Source organism: Corvus hawaiiensis, chromosome 4, assembly GCF_020740725.1.
Source record: "Corvus hawaiiensis isolate bCorHaw1 chromosome 4, bCorHaw1.pri.cur, whole genome shotgun sequence".
NCBI classification, from domain to species: Eukaryota; Metazoa; Chordata; class Aves; order Passeriformes; family Corvidae; genus Corvus; species Corvus hawaiiensis.
Genome location: NC_063216.1, coordinates 65,364,759 through 65,386,963, shown reverse-complemented (window position 1 = coordinate 65,386,963; position 22,205 = coordinate 65,364,759). Strand labels below are relative to the sequence as shown.

Sequence of the window (22,205 nt, the reverse complement as noted above, 5' to 3'; positions counted from 1 at the left end):
ATAGGTGTGTTAAGAGATGCTGCATCGCAAAAATATTTTAAAGTAAGTTCTTCTAATATGTTTTGATTTTATAATTTTTTTTCTTACCAGCTGAAACTGGTTTTCAAATCCAGCTGAGAGGGTTTTTTTAAATGTAGATTTAATAAGCTTGAAGTCTTCTGCCCGGATGATAAACTTATGTTATTTTCTTCCCTAATTTCAGTACAGAAAAATTAACCTGCAAAACCTGTATATACTTTTTCCCTGGATACATTTTGGAACCAAATGAATCAGAAGAGAAGTGTTCAATTTTAGCTGAGCAGTTTCAAAGCATATTTCTTTTATCATGACTTGGATAATTTCAAAAGTCTTCTTTTCCTCCTCCAGTTCTTCTTAAATGTATTAATTTTATTTGGTGATAAAACTTTCCCTCTATGTTCTTAATGTTTTTGCAAACTTGAATATCGTTTTGTGTTCAAATCAGTATTAGAACCAATTTTTACTTATATTTTATAATAATGATATTGAGACATTATTGTTATGTTAGACAAAATTTATGAGTTTTAATTGTAAGACATAACAATAGGTACGTATTCCCCAATTTTGTGTAAATCCTGTATGATATACAAAAAATTGTAATATTTTGTTGCCATGGTGATAAGCACAGTAGTTCTTTTCAAGTTTTTTGTAGCAGCTTATAATAGTTGAAGTAGCTGCAAAGGGAAAAGTGTTATCTACAACTTGAGTTCCATTGAGAATATAAGCCTTGAATGACATATAAACTCTTTTTATAGTAGAATGTGCCTTTAGGGCCTGAATTTAGTAGTAGTAGTAGTAGTGCATTATAGCTAAACTTTACCTGTAGAATAAACTTGGATTTGACATTTAAATTCGTTCAGGAGGGTTTTAAATTTACTTGTTCAATTGGGAGAAAAAAATTGCAAGTGGTTTACTTAAAAGATTGAATTACATGAAGTACAGACTCTTTGTTTTTCTTTAGGAAGTGTCTGTGTGGGTTTTTTTCAGTGATTCATTTTTCTGTGTAATCAGGGCAGAGAATGTTTGGTGTGGCCTGTAAGGGCTGTGTATATTTTTCTGTGTTATATTTCTTAGTAACAATGTGTAAAATCATCTGTTACTACAGTAACTGAACCACTACTGTGATAATACATCAGCAAAGTTTTTTTGTTTGGTAAAGTAACCTGTAACTGAGAGCTACTAGTGGGTCTTAAAACAGGAAGATTGTGCCCTTTTTTCTCTTTTTAAAAAAAGCATTTCTTGTTGAACTTTAAAAATTGCACTGTGATGGTGAACTGTTGGGAAGCCCAGCATGGAACCAAACTCCTTAGTATCTCAAGCAAACCACTTTCTCCTATTTTCTTTCATTGGAAGTGTTTTGGACAGGGGGTATATAAAATGGGCTGGAAGTAAAGGCTTCAGTTCCTCTTGCAACTCTTGCACTAGGTACTGGATAGTTCTTATAGGTAGTAGTTCTTACCCAGCTTTATTGGTGAGAGATCAAGATCAGCTTGCTGTTTTACAGGATAAATAGTTGAGGCGGTGTGATTCAATTTCTGGTAGAATTGAGAACAGACTCAAGGTATCAAGTCCTCTGACTTCAGCACATTTCTGAGACATGATATAGTTCACATACTGTAGGTGTCACCTATGAAATGTGCCTACACCATTTACTATTCACTGTTACATGGCATCTTCTACTGGCAATGAATGTGCTGCTAGATGACTGTTCTTTTCTCATTTGCTACAGATGATGTAGGGACTCAAGTGACTGCAGGCAGATAGTTGCACATTTGGCTTTTTTTAATTAACAAAATGCATGTGTTGGTAGCATCAAAAGAGCATTCAGCAGAAATGTGAGAAGGACATGCAGAAGTGAAGAGAAACATTCACATTTTTAGGGAAATAAAATCATTAAATTGTCTGTAATTCTGCCCACGTGTTTGCTTCTGTAGTCCCATTAGCTGTATCTTGATTCAGCAGGAGTCAACAGCAAGTGTCTAGGAAAGAGTACAACTGGAGCATGTATGATATTTTACCTAAGTAAATATCATAGAAGGGATGTGTATATATCCTAGTTTCTGGTGATTTTGGATTTATTAGCCATGAAACTCTTTGGTCACATGTAGACTTTTAGTACATTATGAGTGTTTAAGTACTAACTGTAGATTAACTCCAGTATGGAATGAAAGCATTTCATTCTATGCCTTTTTTTTTTAATCTGAGGGTTTTTTATCTTTTCAGGTGTTCTTACACATTTATTCTGGTTGGATTTTTGTAGGGTAGTAACTAAGTTTTCCAAAAGTTTACAGCAACTCATCTGGGTTTTTTGAACAGATTTTTTTTTTGTAAGATTTGTCTCCTCTTAACAAGGTTCTTCAGTCTGTTTCAGAAAAAGCATTTGTTGTTTTGCAATATGATTAGGAAATGCCACTATATAAAAATTATGCATCTCTTGATTTCTGAATGACTGCATTTTCAAAATCCTTAATGCAGTGATGTTCTACTAATCCCACTTTACAGAGAGGGAACAAACAAGTGCCTGGCACCAAAGGAAGTTTCTAACTGTTGCCTGAAGCTTGTGATGGGATTCCCACAAATACCCCTGGCAATACTAGACCATCCTCAAACTTTTAAGCTGAAGTACATGAGCATACTGTGTGCACTGTGAGGGGAGGGCAGTGGGTGTGTGCCAGCCGTGGGTGGAAGCTCTTCAGAAGCTCCAAGCGTGGTTGTTGACAGAGCTGGCTTCATACTGACACTTCTGTCAAATGTACCCAAGTGGGTGCTGCTAAACTAAGCTGTGTTCAGGCTGTTATTCCATGGTTCTTGAATAGAGTCCCAATTCATTTGGGTGGCATTCTCTTGTACATCCTTGTTGGGAGGCTAGTTTGGGTAATCTCTGTGCAGGTGAAACTGTAACAGATTGTCTCAGTGTTGTGGTTGGATCTTAGATGCCTATGGGGGGGATTACTCTGTGGTCTGTAGGTCTCACACAAGTCTGAAACAAACAGATGGCATGGGACAGAGGCTGTCTCAGACATCTGCCTCAGTTGGCTTTACTGTTGCATATGTAGCTGGTGCTTGACGTGTGCTCTTTCACAAGCTTAGGGTGCTGTAATGCTTTTCTCAAGTGTTTTAGAAACCCAGCACCATCAGTGGGGCCTGGTCCTGTGCTCTCTTTGTGTCAGCTGAGCTGCCATGCACAGACGCAGTAACACTCTTACAGTCTTTTTAAAAATTAGTACTAAACAACACAAAGAAAAAAACTTAAGAAGCAGTTGCCAAAAATTGCATTAGAGAGGTAACGAGGTCAATGCATCCCCAAAGACAGATGCAGACAATCACTTGCATTACATCTTGACTGGTTCTGAGGTGAAACGTAATTTGTATTAAAGGCTTTCTAGTCAAAACGGGGAGTCACAAATTAATCCCTGATGTGTGTTTGAAGTACAGGCCTCCTGAATGATGAGCTCTAGGGAATGGTCTTTGCCCTATCACTTTTAGTTGGTTCATATTTTCTTCATTGCTTTAACCTGTTTTTATTACTTCTTGAGATCTGCCATTGGCTTTTGATTTCTTTAATTCTTGTGATACCTTGTCAGGATAGGTATTGCTTGTTTCTTCTACTGTTTCAGTAACAATGACTAATGAATTGGTGTCTGCAAGGCATGCTTAGGAAAAATTGAACTGAGACTTGCTACTCACAACTGCAGGTTTGGCTGTACCTTAGGGAAATCAGAACTCCAAATTTGCCCACGCTTACTTTTGGTCTGTATCTGTCATGTCAGCCTACCTTAGATGAATTTTCTTTTCTTCTATAGCTTGTTTACTAGGGATGTCTCATCCAGAGGGGTACAGAGTCTTGTGCATTAGTCATTGGGAACAACGTCCTAAACTTTGCCCCATGTTAGCAGGAAGTAGTGATCACCTCTGTGCTGGTTATTTGATGCTTTCTGTGATGGCATTGTGCCATTGGGTAACATTTTCAGTAAAACAGTTTCCATTTAGTGGAGTGCACAGTTTGTGCATGAGTGATGTGGGGGTGCATCTCAACAATGTCCTACCCTGAGTTAATGTACTTCCCAAAGGATCAGTCTGGGCACTTTGCACATGCTATGACAGTGTGTTGTCATAATGGAAGAAAAAATTTGGGCTTGTAGAAGCTAGAAGCCACATCTGAAGTTTCCCAAGTAACTCTGAGACTCTCAGTAATCACTAAGTATGAATAACCAGGCTCTGAAAAAGAGCAGGGAGAAGGGAAGTGCTTTCTCACATGTTAAAAGTATAGTTTTAATGGCACTGTTTTTCTTTCCCTCTCACAAGGTTAAGTTATTTAATGAGTTAAGTTATTTAATTCTGTTCAAACCTTTTTTGGTCTATCCATGTCCAGAAAGATTTATTACTTCTGGGGCAAGCAAGACCATCAGATGCTCTTCTTTGGTATACCTAGGAGGGATGGCTGAAATGTTAATTCTGAGTACATATTTGTATACATTTAAAGGTAAAATTTACTTTTCTTCAATTCTTGAAACTTAATATGTCCACAAGGAAAATGCTTTTAAAATACAGTATATGGATTTTTCCCCCTCTTATATATATAAAATATGAAGTGCACTTCAAGAAGTAACTGAATTATTTGTATAGTTCATTCTGAAAAGTCTTGCATTTATGTAATTTACTTTTTTCTTTGGTGCCAAACCACTGTTATCACAGTGGTGCTCTTTGAGAAAGCAAGAGCAAGCAAAAAAGAAATAAACATTTGTGCTCCTCTTATTAACTGACAATGTATTGTCATGCTGTGATTCATTTCGATTTTCTGCTCTTTAGTGTCTGCATGTCTTTGAGACTTACCTTCCAGCATATACCAAATGTGAACAGTCAAAATTCACTGTTTCAGTGACAGATTAATGTGTTTATTACTTTCTTAAGTATTTCTTTCCATCCTTGTAAAATAAAGGAAGATGTTGGAGATGCAGATGTTAGATCTGTATCACAGTGATTGAGACTGGAGTAACTTATTTTGTTTTTAGTGTAAAGACTTTTCTTGTTTAAAGCTGTACAGTGCATTTGTAGAAAATTTGTAATCTATACAATCTTTGCAGTTGGTCCTTGTTGTGTAATGTCACAGGGACTTAGTGTCATTGATGAACTTTGAGATTATAAAGCAAATACCTGGACTTTTGGAGGAGTTTAGTGTGAGTAGAGTGTAGTGTTAGGAAGGGTGCTAAGAGAGCTGGTTTACATGTTGAAATTGGGTAACAAATGCTGAGTCAGGGGATTGTTCTCCTATAGCAGTATGTGTTAGAAGATCTTCCTTGGCTGAAGAGTTAGGATGGTTCAGTGTCACCTTGTACAAATGCAAGGGTATACTGGCAGTCTGAAATGACTACTCAAGTGTTGATGACTCTTTTCTAGACAGAATTATATGTTTTTGCTATTGTTAATGTCTTATCGGCCACTTTTGAGAGCTTCTCTCTACCTGAGGCCTGGGAAGAACCATGTCATGTAGGTGACATTTGTGATGATTGTCTTTGTCCACTGAGAATAGAAAAGCCTCCCATTTTAAATCAATGTCATTGCAATAACATCTATCAGACATGAATGGTGAAGTGAAATACTGATCTTTCAATCACAGAATCGAGTTCCTGTCCTTCACTGAGGAAGGTCACTTGTTCAAAATCTGAATTCTTTTATTGTTGTACAGGGAGATGACATTACTTCAATTTCTTCTAGCTGTATGCTCACAGGTTAGTTTACAGAGTGAATTATCTGGAAGAATCAGTGTAAAAAAAATACTCAGACTCTCTTATAATAAATAGCATAATGTATCCCATCTTTAGAGGCCTGCACTTCATCCATAAAATACTGTGGTATCTGTGATGGATACACGTGGAAGATTTGAGCACATGTGAGTGAGGCGTATGGCAGAGGGTTGTTGGGTGGTTTTGAGGTAAACACTTGGCTTGGCAGCGGCATAGGATGGCACTGTCACTGCAGGCCATCTGTAGAAAGCACAGAGGAAAGAGCAGTTGCCTGACTCAGCTGCAAAGCTTCCAGGTGCTGGAGCCAGATCTACCCTTCTGTGTCCTTTTCCAGTAAGGGCAACATGTGCTGATACCCTTTGCTGGTGTGTGTGTGGGATTATGCCTCTGGATCACTCTCCTCCCACAAGCTGCTGCCTCCCCAGATTCTTTTGTAGAGGCTGTTGTTGTTTCTATGAATTTTAGGTGTTTCTTGCTGATAGAAATGTTGCTGGATCCCACATCTTTCCTGTGTCTCCCATTGTCCATTGTGAGTGGTCATAGCCTAACCTCAGTATTTTTCATGGGAAACTTGTGTGCTTCTCTTTAATCATAAGTGATATTGGACCGCTTCCATTTTCACATGTTACTTTAAACATGTAGAATTTTGTGTGTTGTTTTTGTAAAATGCTCCATTCAGTCACACAGGTTTCACTGTCACCTGCATAACCTTGTCTGCCAGCTGCTGCCCTCAATACACAGAGTGACCCAGTCTGCTGCTGGATGCTACCACATCTGGTCTAGAAGTGAAAGAACCAGCATGTCTTCTTCAAAGGTCTGCAGTCCACCTGGAAGCAGCAGCTGTAAATGCTCCAATACACTTTGAGTCAATGTGGGAGAATCAGTTTTATTTTTGTGGCACAAATAAACAACTTTCTCATAATCCCTCTCATGTGACAGCAGCAAATAATTTTCTTCAAAAATACCTGTTGAAAGCACAAGTTTCTGCTTTGTTTTGTCCCAATTCAGTCCTGGCTCTTGCTCAGCTACTTTAGAAGTTTTGTGGGATTTTCTTGATGCTGCAAAGGATGGTTTGCAAAATGGAAAAACTTACAAGAATGCCATCTTCAGTCAGTTGTCAGTTGAGGTTATCATTATCTAAAGCCAATAGAGAATCTCTTTTCCTGTGGTGTTTCTAAACACTGCCTGGTGAGGGAAGCATGAGACACACGGGAACTGAGGCCTCATAAGCTGCTGTGAAATGGCCAGTGGTCTGCAGGGTGCAGCTGGGAAGGGGGAGGTGAACTGGAATGAAGCTGGGATGCTGCAGGGGACAGCGAGGATGGGATGCCTGCCTTGAGACTTACATTTAGTCAGAAGGTGTATGCAGGTCTGACAGAAGAAAATCTGGTGTTGTCACTGAGAAGGAGAAAGTAGAATAATTTGTATTTGATGTGAAGGCTTGTATCTTAAACTGTTACATTTAAATGAACTAAAATAGCGGTCTTCCCTGGAGCTGGGACTATCAAGACACATTGCAGTAACACTGATATGCTAATCTCTTCAGTGTTCACATTGCTGTTGGCTTTGTAACAGTAATGTGTACCTAAATGTGTCCCATTGGAAAGGATTTTTTCTTTCAATTGAAAACACACTTTTGGTTTCCAAAAGCTTTCAGTAGCAACATGGTAAACACTTACTTAAACTGATTTTAAAAAGTAAAAGCCAATCTATTCAACCTTGCCACACCTCTTCTGAGGGACCTATACTAAAATTATAAACTATTTTTCCCTAGTTGGATGTTGGTTGTCCCTGAAAGTCAGGGATGAAAGAAGAGGGCATAGAACATAACCAGCTCTCAGAACTTGCCTTTATTTTTCTGCTGGTGCTCCCCCAACCCCCATGTTTTCTATCAGTATTAACTAGGCTTGTTTGAAAAGATGTATAGGGCCTTGCAATTCTTTTGTGAAAAAAGATTATTCTGCAGAAAAAACATATTCTTCTGTTTCTTGTCAAAAGCTATCAGCAGTAACGGTGGAGGACATGAAGTGGCTCTCAGGTTTTACCCTAAATATGTAAAACTAGTAATGAGGAGGAAACTAAAAAATGACAGGAAAAAAAAATAAAACTCAGACCTCCAGGGAGCTGCTGCACAATTGAATACATCGTGCTAAAGTTACAAAATACTGAATTAATTTTGTCCTATATTTCTTCTAAATTAGTTTTAATTAAAATGTAATAGTTCATATGAGCAGGTTATAATTGCTTTTTTCCTAGTGTGGTTTGTACAGAATCATTCCAGCTGCTGTCAGTAGAAGATGCATTGACTGCATCTGCGTTAGCATTTTGGCTGTGAGCAGCAGCATAGCTCTGCAGTGGGTCTGTTCTCATCTCCTATTGTCATCCCCACGTACTTTTTGATCAGATCAAAAAGTGCTGTCAGTGCCCATGGAGTAACTTCCTTTGGGGGATGTTAAACCACAGGTCTGTGTGCTCCAGGGATTCATTCAATGTGCTTGGACTCTTTTGGAGATGTGAAGGTTTAAATCAATGATGGAGCCTCAGGGCAGCTTCTAATAGTCCATGTGTGGCAATGTTCTGCTTAGGGGACTGGGCTAAATCTAGTTAGGCATAAGACCTACAAATGATATGTCATGGACCTCTAGGGGCCTCAGCTTCAAACAACTTTGACCTGGTGATCCCTGCTACTGCACTGCCTTACTTGCTGAGATGCAGACGGTCATACTGCTTCCTAAACTGGGATGTTGAAAAGCGTTGTTTGAAGTTTGTCTGCACCATGTTTGACTTCAGGTAGTCTTAATTTCTTTTAGATAATGCTTAACTCGAAAAGGGTTTAAAAGCAGCATAAAAATCTGCTTCACTGAAATTATGAGGAAATGTCTCAGAATTCCTGTATCTTCTTGAAAAATGGGTTTCAAATCTCTAAATAATATAATACAGTCTTTATGATCTTCCTTTCTATCTGCTAGGTCTGTGACGCTGCAGAGAAGCAATGAAAAGGCCTTTGCCCTGCATGCGTCTACCTTGTAGTGCATACTTAATTGGGGAAATAGATTGAGCATTATCTTACACTCTGCTGGACTTCCAGCAGCTCTTTAAAGAAGTGCCTTTTAAAATATTTTAGACTTGTAAGGAAACTTCTAATAAACATGGCATTTATGCAATGCCATTCTGTCTTCATTATGCTGAAAATGGTGAAAAAGCTTTCCACTTCATGTGAGAGTTTGCCTTACATGAAGATTGCTTGCAGATTTATTCCATAGTACACGAGAGACCTCGAACTGTCTGTTATGGAGTGTTTATTAATGATCTTTCTCTATTTCTACCGTATTCCTCCTTTTGAGATGAGAGTGAGAAAGGGGACCAGAACTTCCTCTGTACAGCACTTAACAATCATAGAATGGTTTGGGTTGAAAGGGACCTTTAGAGATGGTCAAGTTCCAAACCCCTGCCATAGGCAAGGACACCTTCCACTAGACCAGATTGTTCAACCCCACATCCAACCTGTCCTTGAAAACTTCCAGGGATGGATTATCCACAGCTTTTCTGGGCAGCCTGTTCCGGTGCCTCACCACCCTAATAGTAAACAATTTATTTCTTATATCCAATAGAATTTACCCTCTTTTAGTTTAAAACCATTACCTCTTGTCCTTTCACTGCAGGCACTGGTACAGTGTCTCTCCCCATCTATGTCATAAGCCCCTTTTATATATTGAAAAGATGAAATAAGCTCTTCTTTATTTCTTTGTCGTATTTCATACCAGTCATGGAAGTCGTCAGTTTAGTATTCTACACTTTCTGTTTTCAATATTGATCTGTATCTTCTGCAGAGCTTATAAATTCAGAGTAAAAGCTGTCAGTCAAATATGACTGACAGGTTCTTGATTAATGAAGCCTAGTACTGAAATTGCAAAAAGGAGTACATCAGCTCTTGGCAGTATGGAGATGGCTGAGTTTTACAGGATTTGTATGTAAGGATGCTTTTCAGTCACTGTTGTTTAAGATAACCATGGAAAGTGCCAAACTGGCTTTTTCGTTAGTACTGGTTGTAATAACTAGTACCATCACAGATCTTAAGAATGCTGTATGTTTCATGTAAGAATCTTGTGGATGACCGCTGAAGGTTCTCTAATCCAATCTCTAGTCAAAACAGAATAAATTAGAGCAGGTTGTGCAGAACTTTATCAGTGAAGTTTTTGACTGTGACCTGTCTCTCTTTCTGTATTTGTTCATTTCCATGGTACAAAATAAACAGACTTCACACCTAGTCCAAATTTTCTGCATCCCTTACCTGTTGCCTTTTGTCCTACCCTTGCACACCTCTGAGGAGCCTGGGTCTGTTTTCTCCTTGCCCCTCCGCTAGGTATCTGTAGGCAGCAGAGTCTTTCCCCTTTACCTTCTCTTTTGAAGTGGAACAATCCCAGTTGATTCAGCACCTGCTTGTATGTCGCGTGCTCCAGCCCATCCACCTTGGTGGTTCCGTTCCAGGCTCAGGCGGCGCTGTGATGTGCTGCTCCTGCTGTGGGGCTTGCAGCTGCTGGGTAGGGAGGAAGAAATAGTTCCCTGACCTGCTGACAGTGCTCCTGCTCCTCCTACCAGGATGTGGTTGGCCTTCTCTTTTGAAAAACATACCGAGTGATAATGGTTGCCTTAGAGCTCTTTGTGTTTCTGATAAAAGATGGTTAATACTGAAATGTAGTGAATTAGCTAGTACCTTGAGATAAGGTGTGACTTAGGCTGCAGTTTGGTGAAATATTTAGGTGTGTATCTGTCATTCTGTCTTCAGTGAAACTCAACTTTGTGCTCATGTTCAGATGCTTCCCTTAAAATAAGAAAGTTGAAGCAGTTTCTTAAGACGTACTATTTTTAGCTACACGCTGTTTTGCTGGGCTGTCAACTATATATCCATTGATGGTGCTGTCCTGTTCTTAGGAAGCCAAAGTTAAAGCACTTTAACCTATAGTGACCTTTTGATTTTTCTTCTCTCTGGATTTTGGAATCCAGCCGAGCAGTGCTAAAATTATATTGATGTCAAAGCAGGTTTTTATAGTCTGTTTAAATGTGGACCTCATCTCTATTTTAACTTTTTCCTTTTATTTTTAATGAAGCTCTTATGCTAATGGCATCTGATTTTTAAAATGTGAGAGGAATTTTTTAGGCCCCTAGATAAATTGGGTTTTTTAAACATTTTTAAGGAGATGTTCTAAGCTAAATGTGCTATTAATAAAGCAAAAAATGAGTGGACAACTGATTGTATTCATAAATTTCCATGGAGACTTTCATTGACCTCCAAGTTCCTTTTTCAGTTCTATTAAATTTTCATTTTTTCCCCTTCCCTCGTGGGAATAGGTTCCTGTGTCTCATTCTTTTGAAGGGCAAGAAGAGAAATATGTTTTTACTGTTAAACTACTGGCTTAGAGCAGAAATAAAGATGTTTCATTTTGAAACAAGGGAGAGAGGGAGTAAAATTATATCACTAAACCAAGATTTTTGGCAGAAACAAATTGCAAAAAATGTAAGGCTTGAAGTGTGTTGTCCAGAAAATAAAATACAATATCTATATAGGTGTTAATACAGTAACAGCTGGGAAGATCAGCTTGAGAGTAGACTACCGACTGGGAGGGAACTCTTGAGTCATCAGGTTTTTTAGTGCTCTTTTAATTGAAAAAGAACAGCAGCAGCAACACACACCCCCAAAAAATAGCACTCCTGAAACTGCCTTGACTGCTGTTTTCCATTAAGTCCCTTTCCTCAACTTAAAATGAAAGAAAAAAGCCTTCTAATTCCAGATTGCTAAATGTTCTGCCCTGCACTTCACTACTTGATGAGAGAGAGGGGTGGAAAGCTCTTCAGCCTGTTGCAACACTTGGCTTATTTTGGTTGTGCCTGCGTAATGCTCCTACATCATCTTATCTTTCCTCCTCTGCTTTCTGCAGCTTTAAGTGAGGGTCACGTAACTGTTTCCTATGTAAGGCAGTTCTGGAGCAGGCCCTGAAAAAAAATACTGATTTGTAGGCTTCAGGTATGCACAAGTCTGCCCTAGTACCTGTTGCATTATTTCTAAGGTACTTTCTACAGCTAGAAAGAAATCACAATTTCTTTGTGATTTTCTCTGTCCCCAGCCCAGTTTTCATGTCAATGAAACAGGGAAACCTCCCCCTCGCTCATTCCCTGACTCCACAGGTCTGAAGGTATTACTGTGGGGTCCCTTTTCCTCAGTGCAGATTCTAGTTGGTCATTGTGGCTACTTAACTCTCTCTGGCATCATGTAAATGGCCACTCTTTGTTGTCTGTTTTGTTGTGGTTTCTCTGGTTTTAAAGGACTTCATTACAGCAGATTCTGTTTTCTATAGAGAACAAGTCATACAGAGCCAAAATGCACTCCTTTTTTTTTGCTTCCTTACTTGCCGCTGCTTCTTGTCCTATTCAGAGGTGTTATTAACTGCTGCTGCCTTTGTGCAAGTTCTCAGTCATACAGATTTTCCATCACCAAAGCTTTATATCAAAGAATGTGGTATCAAAGAAAATTTTTTTCCTTTTACAGATAAAAGAAAATGTCTTTGTTTTCAGAACTCCCAAAGACCAACTCAACTTGGTGTCAAAACAAAAAAAATCTTACTAGGATTTCTTTTCACAATGTGTGGATTAAAAAGATTTTTTGGAGAGACCATTTATTTGAAACCCAGGTTTCCCGAGCAAATAAAAACCCCCTTCCAGTTCATCTAGGCATGGAAAACCTCCTTGCACTACTTAATTCTCTAGAATCTAAGTGGTTATGTCTAATTAGCTTTTATTTGCTTTTAGAGCAGGCTGTCTGGTTAGAATAGAATCATAGAATGGTTTGAGTTGGAAGGAGCTTTAAAGATCATTTAGTTCCAACCCCTCTGCCACTAGCAGGGAATCTTCACTAGACCAGGTTGCTCAAAGCCCCATCCAACCTGGCCTTGCACATTTCCAGGGATGGGGCATCCACACCTTCTCTGGTCACCCCATTCCAGTGTCTGACCACCCTCACAGTAAAATATTTCTTCCTAGTATCTAATCTAAATGTCTCCCCTTGTAGTTTAAAACCATTCCTCCTAGTCCTATCGCTATGTGCTCATGCAAAAAATCCCTCTCCCTCTTTTTTTAAAAGCTTTTAGATACTGAAAGATTGCAATAACATCTCCCCAGAGTTGTCTCTTCTCTAGGCTGAACAACCCCATCTCTCTTTGCCTGTCTGCAGGAGAGGTGCTCCAGCTCTGATCATCTTAGTGCCATCCTGCTCCTTTGGACCTGCTGTGCTTCAGTATTTGTCTTGTGCTGGGGACCCCAGAGCTGGATACAACACTTCGGGTGGGGTCTCATGAGAGTAGAGTGGAAAGGCAGAATCCCCTCCTTCTCCCTGCTGCCCACGCTACTTTGGATGCAGCCCGGGACACCTTTGGCTTTCTGGGCTGTGTGCACATATTGCCAGGTCACATCCAGCTTTTCATCCAGGAGAATCCCAGAGTCCTTCTTGGCAGGGCTGTTCCCAATGAATACTTCCTCCAGTCTGTATGCATACCATTTGATGTTTTTGCTGTAGAAAGCTGAAAAATGCTAAGACTCAGCTGTTAGGCAAGCTGACAGTCTTTTTTCCTTCTTGGGTGATGGGGATCTGTGCTGTAAAAAAAAAAAGGAAAAAAATCTCAAGCTTTCTCAAAGGGTTAAGAAACTATATGAGGTAGGAAGTTTCTTCTAGTGCTGGGAGTAGTTCTTCCAGTGTTACTGGAAACATTATAAGATGGTGAGGAAGAGCATGGTACTTAAGTAAAATTGTTTCGTATCTTCACAGGATAATTAATGCAGCTTTGATCTTAAAGCTGATTCTATTTTCATTTGATTTGTTAAATTTTACAGAAAGGAAAAATGAATGAAGTTGATACTTTAAGAAAATAATCATATAATAGGCAAGGGGAGGAAAAGGATGCTTGTTTTAGTACATTATTCATACACAGGAAATAGTAGTGCTTTAGGGGAGGAGTCCTAGGTGAAGGAAGATTCTTCAGGAAAAGTTCTGCAGGTGATGCAGAGAAAGCTGTACTAGAAGCTGTCATTTTGTAAGGAAAGGAAAAACAGGAATGATTCCCATGGGTGTCCTCTGTTACTGAGATCACCAGCCCAAACTTTCTTTTTTTGGCCCCTGCTGAAGACCAGTTCCTTGAAGATTTATCTGAGTGGAAGAGAGGGCATTAGAACAAGAAAGATCCAGAAAACTAATCTGAATCTTGAGCTTAATTGATGCTAAACTGATAAGTGACTGTCCTGTTGCTTGGCTAAACCTGCCTTTTTGGAAACAATCCTCTACGCAAGAGCACAAATTGCTGGCAGGAGCCCTATATGGTTTTAAGCTGTTGCTACAAGCTGTTACCTAGATTAGCTGGCAAGAGAATGTTTGAACCTGCAAATGACTTTGGCAGAGCCCAGTCTCTAACCATAGTTTCCTGGCTGTGAAATTTGTCCAGTTATTCTACTAATAATTTGAGAGATGGGGAATCACAAATTTTCCAAGCACCAGATGTCTGCCTTCATTTGCTGTGGGATTTTTAGGTTGGCTTTATGTCTATCCTACAAAATTTTCATTTCCCTGGAAGGAAATGCAGTTTATTTTTGGAAGGAGGTATTAAGACTTCATTAATACCCATTTTTCTGCTTTTTAGCTTCCATTATATACTCCTTTTAGAGCTAGGGGTTTTGTTATGTTGCCTTTGAAAATTAGCTCATCTTTTAGTTGGTTGTGGATCATACCCAAGCTCCTATGATTGCCATACAATCCCTTTTGCTCATACAGATGAAAATCAAAATGCCTTATCAGGTGATTAATAATTTCTGAGCCTAACTTGTGGGTTATGCCTAGTAACAAGGATAACTGCTAAAATATAGGAAGCTGGCATTAAAAGTTTCAGATAACCAGTCATAAAATGTAATGTTTGGAGAACTGTTTCACTTTCAGAAGTAATGTTTTTACAAGAACAGCTTCTCCTCCCGTTTAGCACAGTGTAACCTAATAAGTTTTTTTTGGATGTGAAGCCAAACTTCCAAATTCTATTTTTGCTTTTTGCTTATAAGGGTGAATGTCTATTTTGGTAGACAGTTTAGATTAAGCTACAAAATATCTACTTGGATCACAGCAATCCACTTTGTGTATCACCACTTCAAGTAATGTCACCTTCAGCAGTATCCTTGTTTTTCCATTGCTCTTTATCTTGTGTTGTCATTTTGCATAGAGCAAGCTCCAGCTGCCCTTTACCGTAGCATGTTTTGAACCCTTGTAAACATTGTGTTAAAGAAATTTACTTCAGTTAAAGTAATTATCAGAAACAACAGCACAAAAAGTCCAACCAGATCTATTCTCATTAAATTCATCAAGACATTAGGAGGTCTCATAGTTCTGACTTAATTTTTTTTCATAGATTAGAAGAAGGAAAACAAACATATTGGTGTTTTTTCAAGTTCAAATGAAGTGATTCTGATGCAGGAATATGTCTAAATCTCTTAGATAAGAAGAAAACAACAAAAATTAAGGCAGAAGTATCACTAAAAAAAATTGTCATTTTGGCGATAAATACCTTTTTTGTCCTTTGTAAAAATCGCAAAATACTTTTTTTTCTGTGATGTATGTTTAAATTATGTTTCCCTCTAGTTCTATGAGCAATTAAGTTGTTCCATTTTTTAAAGGTGTAATGGTTTTATTGTTCATCTATTGTCATAACTAACAGCATATTTAAGGGTTATCAGAAACTACTGAAGTACCATTTTATTTTTCAGATTTATTTTCAGAAGAAAAATGTATTTAATTCTGAAAACTTGTTTTGGTTTTCATTTTTTACTTTAAATTCATTTTCTGTTCTTAAAATCCATATTTTGGCTAGAGTTGTTTATTTTTAAGAACATGTTAACGTATTAACAATATGGATTGAAGGATTGCTGATAAGAAAATGCAAATATAGTATAGCTAGTTTCAGAGCTAGATAGTTTTAATAAAAAGTTTCACACTCATTTCCTGTTTTAAAACCAGTCAGCTCACAGTCAAAGTCCTTTGGGCTTTTTAGTAGAGTTTGTAAGCTCCTTTAATATAGAGATTAGCAGTTTCTTTATTTCTTTCATTCTGTTTATTGGTTTGTAAACCTGAAGGCTGTGAATTTTATGAAAGAAAATCCTTTAATTTTGTGTATGCCTATTGATATGTGGTGGTTGCCATGGTGCATATTTGGAGTGAAACTTTTTAAACACTGACTTGAATGAGTATGATAATTTTTAGCATAATTTTTCTGATACAATTAATCAGAAATCTGAAAAACTCCAAGTACTTACTGAATTTAGCTCACTGAATGTTCTAAAGGTCTAAAGTGTAAATTTCTGACATAAAGGTCTAAATTTCACTATGTAGTTTTAAAATTTCTGCATGGCTGTGCTTCAGATGCACAAACTGATTTGTGTGATGGAGTTTTGTTGAGACGTCGCAACTCCTTCTGGGTTGCAAACCATTGTCTGAGAACAGCTGCTTTAATTTCTCACTATTCATTTAGTGCCTTATTCCCAATTGTTTTGTACAATGCCATATTGTGAATAAAGTTTTATAAACTTCTATCAAATAGCTGAGTGGATCAGGAATTATTAAAAACCTTGCATCAGTTCCTTAGGACATTTCTGCCTCCTTTCCTAACAGTCCCTGCTGTAGAGTTCCAGCTTATTCAATGAGCAGGATCATTGATAGTGGACTTCAAGATGTAGGTTGTCTAAAATGTCCCTTGAAGATACAGAGATTTTGAACTCAGTTAAGGACCTTATACAAAATTTATGAAGAATAGAAGATCTCTCATAGCTGTTCAGCAGCCTGGCTTTACAGCAGATGCTGCAGAATCAGTTGCCAGATAAGGTTTTTAAGTCCAAAGCCTCCATGCTCAGGTGTGGCGCAGAGTCTGAGAACCTTAGGGCTGTTGTTTGAGAGTTAAACTTTGTGGGTACATTTATTAGTAAAACTTTTTTATTTGTGAAATTTGAACTCTGAACTCCTCCTAGCTAGCAGCAAGTGCTGGCTTTGTTGTTTTTCCACTGACTTTGAGTATGGAGCCCTTGTCAGCCCAATGATGGCATGTGTCTTGCCTGAGACTATCTTACGAGATCTATAGATTGACTTTTTCTGTCACTTGATTTTCGTTGGAGACTTTTCGAGGTAATGATGTAGCTAAGTGGCAGGACATGTGGGACTGTGTACTGTCGGAATGTTAGAGTTACTTGGAAACCAGCTAGAAAATTTGTCAGGCTGTATTCTGCTATTAGTATTAAAGAAATGAAGTTAAATGATGATAGAATTGAGATATGAATTAGAAATACCGTAATTTTAAATGAAAATAGGTTTTTCTTAGGCAGGTCTGATTATCTTTCAATGAAGACAATGTTATGTAAACCCCCTTTTTGAGTCCAACTCTTGAAACTCTTCATAGCTTGCCAGCTTTCTGAAGCTGAAATTCTGCATGTGAATTGCTTTTCTAACAGACTCATACAGGCTTTTTTACTGAATCAGTACTTAAAATATTTTCTGTATGTTCAGGAAAGACTTTGAAAATACAAAAGTGTAGACCCTCTTTACCTCTCTCTTTTTCTTTTTCCTTTGATGGCAACTGTTTTGGCTTATTCGTATTGTGATTAGATGTTCTGAGTGAATATACTAGATGTGACAATATGTATAAAGCACAGAATTTTTCACCAGAGTATACTGGTGAAGAAGAGCTAAAAGCACTACTCTGGGCAGAGACAAGTTCAAGTAAATACTGGAGTTATGGATTTTGAATTTTTGCCTATTATCCCATAGCTTTCTGTATTCCTTTTTTTTTTTTAAGAGGATACTTTGAAAGTCTTAGAGAATAAAACTTTCTCTGTTAGCCAGAAATTTTCGTGTGTTTTTTTCTTCATTGATAAACCGTGTTCTGCATCTTAAATGCAGCCTCATGCCATTGCTACCAAAGGTATGGAATAAATGTAATTAATTTCTGCTCCCTCTGCTGGTCTTAGAGCTGTGCAGAGTAGATCTATGCTGTACCTTCAAAGTACCCGCACTTGCAACTGATTTGCGGAAATCAGGTCTTTTGGAGACTAAGGAGAAAACTTTATCTCCAATATCCAGATCTGAGCAGTGAGTAGTAGCATTTCTGAAATAACCTCCCAATAACAATGGAAGCTTTTAGAAAGGAAACAACAGTGATATTTTGTGGTAACTTTTGAGTACATTCAGTTGCAGCTGATGTGCAATCTGTTAGTATGATATAAGGAGAGCTGTATGTTTGACACCAGTAGTAGATACTGTAGAAAAATGGTTTCATTTTTTTGCTTGGGCTTCCTGAAAATCCTCTTTGTAGTACAGTGCAGAAAAGCAGAACTGAAATGACCAAATTGTTCCAAAATGATTGAAATTATCCAAGTTTGTTTGAAACTAAGGTGCAAAGTCTGCTATGCCTGGCAACATTGTCTTGATAGCGATCACTTAAGAACTATTATGTATTCTTTTGTTGTTGTCTTGTTTTTTTTTTAAGCTGGACCTGTGATCTGCAGAATGCTAACATACCCTCCAACTCGAAGAGCCTTAATTGTGGGTTGTGGTCTGCAAATGTTTCAACAACTGTCAGGGATTAACACCGTCATGTATGTATTTCCCAATTGCTTCTTTTTATAAAGTGTTAGAAAAAAATCAATTAGACCATTAGCAGTTATAGATGGTCTTCTGGACAAAGTCTGAAGGGTGAAAAATTGAGTTTGAGAGCTGGAATGCTGGTTTGAAATCCAGATGTTGACACATTTGGCATCACAGAAAATTGATACAAGAAGATGTTAGTATAGGGGTAAACATTTATATAGACATGAGAATGCAAACTGTATTCTGCGAGATGCATTATTGTGTTAGGGTTTATGGTCAAAGCTGTGTATGTCTGGACAAGAAAGCACATTTATGGTTTGAATTTGTGTGCAAATAGATCACAATAAGATGAGGGTTAGACTAACCATGTTAATGAGGTGGAACATTACTGTGAAGTGCTAAAGGATGCTGAGGAAGAAACATTTCCTGCTTTTACATGGTTTTGTTATGTGTATGAAGACTCAGTAAATGTGGAAGTGAAGAATGATGTATTGGGTTTTCTGATAAGCTGTCAGCTCACAACAGGAATAGCTCTTGACAAATGTGCAATGTGCAGAACCTTGTTTAAGATGAAATTATTGTTGGGCTGCCCTACAGGACTAATCATAATGAATATGGTTGCCGTATTGTTTTAAGAGCAAATATAAAATATGTTGTCATAACATTTTACAGAGAAAACTATGCCTAAGGGAGCATGCTTTTTAGGAAATTGTTAAAAGGAGCAGCTAAAAAGATAAGGCTTTTAGTGGTATCAAGAGCTACCATATTAAATGTTAGAGTAAACACTACCATCTGTCATACTGGAAGAAAAAGTCCCCCAGACTCAGTATTACTAAACTGCAGAGGAGGGAAATCTGCAACAGGTAAACAAAGTAGAAAGTTTCATCTTCATAAAGTAGAAATTGTAACCCAATGTGGGAAACACTTGGACACAAAACCGGTAAGTTATGTATGAAAGCCAGAAGACAGGCCCAGAAAGAGCTTTGATAAATTCTTCAGACACATCAGAAACAACAGACCCAGTAGCCTCCAGGCCCAGTAGGGATCAAGATGTTGGGAGTACACTAGCAGGAGATAAGTGTTTAGCACCAAATCTCACAAAGACTCTTTTTGCATTTGTGTTAATTATAGAGGGTATATGAAGCTTTTTGCACTAGAGCTTACTTAACATGTCTCAGGTGGTCTGCTTGATGCTCAAGTATTATGGGAAGAACTTTGCTGATTAAAATGAAAAAATACCAAATTAATCAGCGTACACTCAACAGGTCTGGAGTAAATTGCATACATAATTACTGAATTTGGAAATGTAGCATAATTTACATGAAGCTACAGCCCAGAAAGTTCTATTTCTGTCTTTATAAAAATTAATTAAAACTTCATAGAATCAAATAAGATGTGTGTTTATAAATATGAAAAATGAACATGTACATGTAGAATATAAAATAACAAAGAAGAGCCAACATGATTGTTGTATACAGATGGTAGCTAGCTTGGATGTGAGTTCATGGTCATGTTAGAGCTGTAAATCCCACATGAACTAACTATCCTAAGCAACCATGACAGCTGCAGCCAAAGTTTCTGGAAGAATCATACAGTCACAAAAGTAAGTGAGAAGTCCTGTCAGGTATATAACTATTTAAGATAGGAAAATAAAAGGATGAGAATAGAAGATGAGTTATCACAAACCAAGAATAGACTCCTACAAGGATCTATATGAAGATCTTTGCCACTTTAATAAATCTGTGAAAGCGGCTAAGTAACAAAATAACAGCTTGTATTCATACAGCATTCACAATATAAAGATCCCCCAAATCTGTGAACATGAAGAGTTGTGGGAAGATAATGCAGGATAACAAATCAGTGGAATGGCAAGTGCATTAACTATACAGTGTTATTCAATAATGCCTGCAGGAGGGAACTGGGTAACTAACATGCATGACAGTCTAAATTGTTACTACTCAAAAAAGAGTGCTTCCAGTTGCATTGTCGTTCTGTACAAACATCATGACGACATCCATGGCCAATCTGGAATAGTACAAACAGTTGCAGATGTCCATTCATTTAATAAGAACAAACCAGGTTATGTGTGGGGAAAGAGATACCTCTGTTTGAACAGGATGATTAGAACTCTGCAGCTTGGAAAAGAAATGAGGTCAGAAGAAATCCAAGAGGTATATAAAGCTACTAATGTTATGGAGAGGATGGGGAGGGCATGATTATTCATCATTTCTTCTAACACGTTTTTGATGACTCCTAGCTCTTACCCAGCAGTAGGTTTAAAATAAGCATTTTTTCATGCAACACATAATTACGTATTGGAGCTCATTGCCACAGGATGTTACAGATGCCAAATGTAGAAATATGTTTAGAAGTTAATTAGGGAAACTTACATAATAAACATTATTAAAATGTTATGAAATGTGGTGTGCATGCAATCTCTGGCCAAGGACAGTCATTCTCACAATTTGGTTCTTACTACTTTAGGATGCTTATTAGGTTAGGATGAAAAATTAACAGTTCACATGGCTTATGACACTGGTAGGTTGACTTTGTTTATTTTAAACTTACTATGTTTTAAAATCTCAAACTCCTTTGTATGTAGGAGGTTTTACAAATAGTTTGGAATTGACCTAATTTGCTTGTGGATGTGTAGGAGGACAGAATTACAACTATAAAACACAGTTGAATCTTAGCTTTAAAATAATAAAATGCCTGTAATAAACACATGAAGGCACTGCTGTTAAAGGACTGGATTGTAAACCATTTGCAAGATCCAGTCTCTTTTAATATTCCAATATAACTAAATTTTTAGTGATCAGGTATGCAAGACAAACATTCTCCTGTGAAAGGAGATTTTTCAAATGCAAGTAAGCAGCTGTCTGTTGATGGTTTGCTTATATAGAAGTTGGTGATTGCTTATTAATGTTGTAATCAGATGGTACCTTAAGGAGCTGTCAGATTGTATTTACTCTCTAAGCACTAGTTTTCTCTTCATAATGTTCAGTTGTGTCATTCTGGGATTGCTGTTCTCTTGCGGCAGGCAAGCAGGCATTGGTTATGGTTGGAGGGTCTAGTATTGCGTGGACTTCCCTTCAGTGGTTTCTCAAAAACAGTCATGAAGAGTATTTTGACACTGGATGTTCACTGTACCTTTGGTGCTACTGTAAATCCTTGTTTATTGGCCCTTTTTAGGCCATAGAAGAAGAGGCCGATGACTCCAACTTGCAGTTGCCTGGCTTTCCGTGGCAGAGAATTTAGCCTCTGGTTGCCCTCTGACCAGTTAACTCAACGTGGCAACATCTATGATGGGCCCTGACTTGCCATAATCTTATGTCTTGAGGTTTTCCACTCTTTCTGCTATAAAATAATTCTTAAAATCTTGTGGTTTACTGTAAGAAAGTGAGGCCATCGGAGTACATTTTTGTGTCTGAAAAGCTCATTTAAACCCCCATAACCAAATCGCAAAGGGACATGAAAATATAAAGAACAACACAATAGTGGAATGATTTAATACTTCTGCAATTTGTGTATGCTTTACTGAGTAACTTGCCAATTTTAGAAAAGAAAAGCTTGAATCAAAATTATGGGTATTAGAAGAATTTTGCAGGGGTCTAAAAACAGTCACTGAGTGTACCCAGTAGAAGAAGAGATGCTAAAAAGCAAAAAAATACCTGCAAGAAACACATGGAGATGGCAGTAAAAATCTAGAGCTTCCATGCTTAATAATTCAGTAATCTGGTATAAATTTTCTGGTTAAAACTGGATATCAGTGGTGAAGAAGCCAATGA

The 22,205-nt window shown here is 37.8% G+C and overlaps 1 protein-coding gene across 1 annotated transcript in view; it reads left to right on the top strand.

Moving 5' to 3' along the window:
- SLC2A13 (solute carrier family 2 member 13) overlaps positions 1 to 22,205 on the top strand; it is a 149,064-nt gene that overhangs the window by 49,323 nt on the left and 77,536 nt on the right. Inside the window, exon 4 of the mRNA XM_048300626.1 lies at positions 18,317 to 18,425. Within this exon, the coding sequence (XP_048156583.1) occupies positions 18,317 to 18,425 (109 nt within the window). The remainder of the gene's footprint in view (positions 1 to 18,316; positions 18,426 to 22,205) is intronic.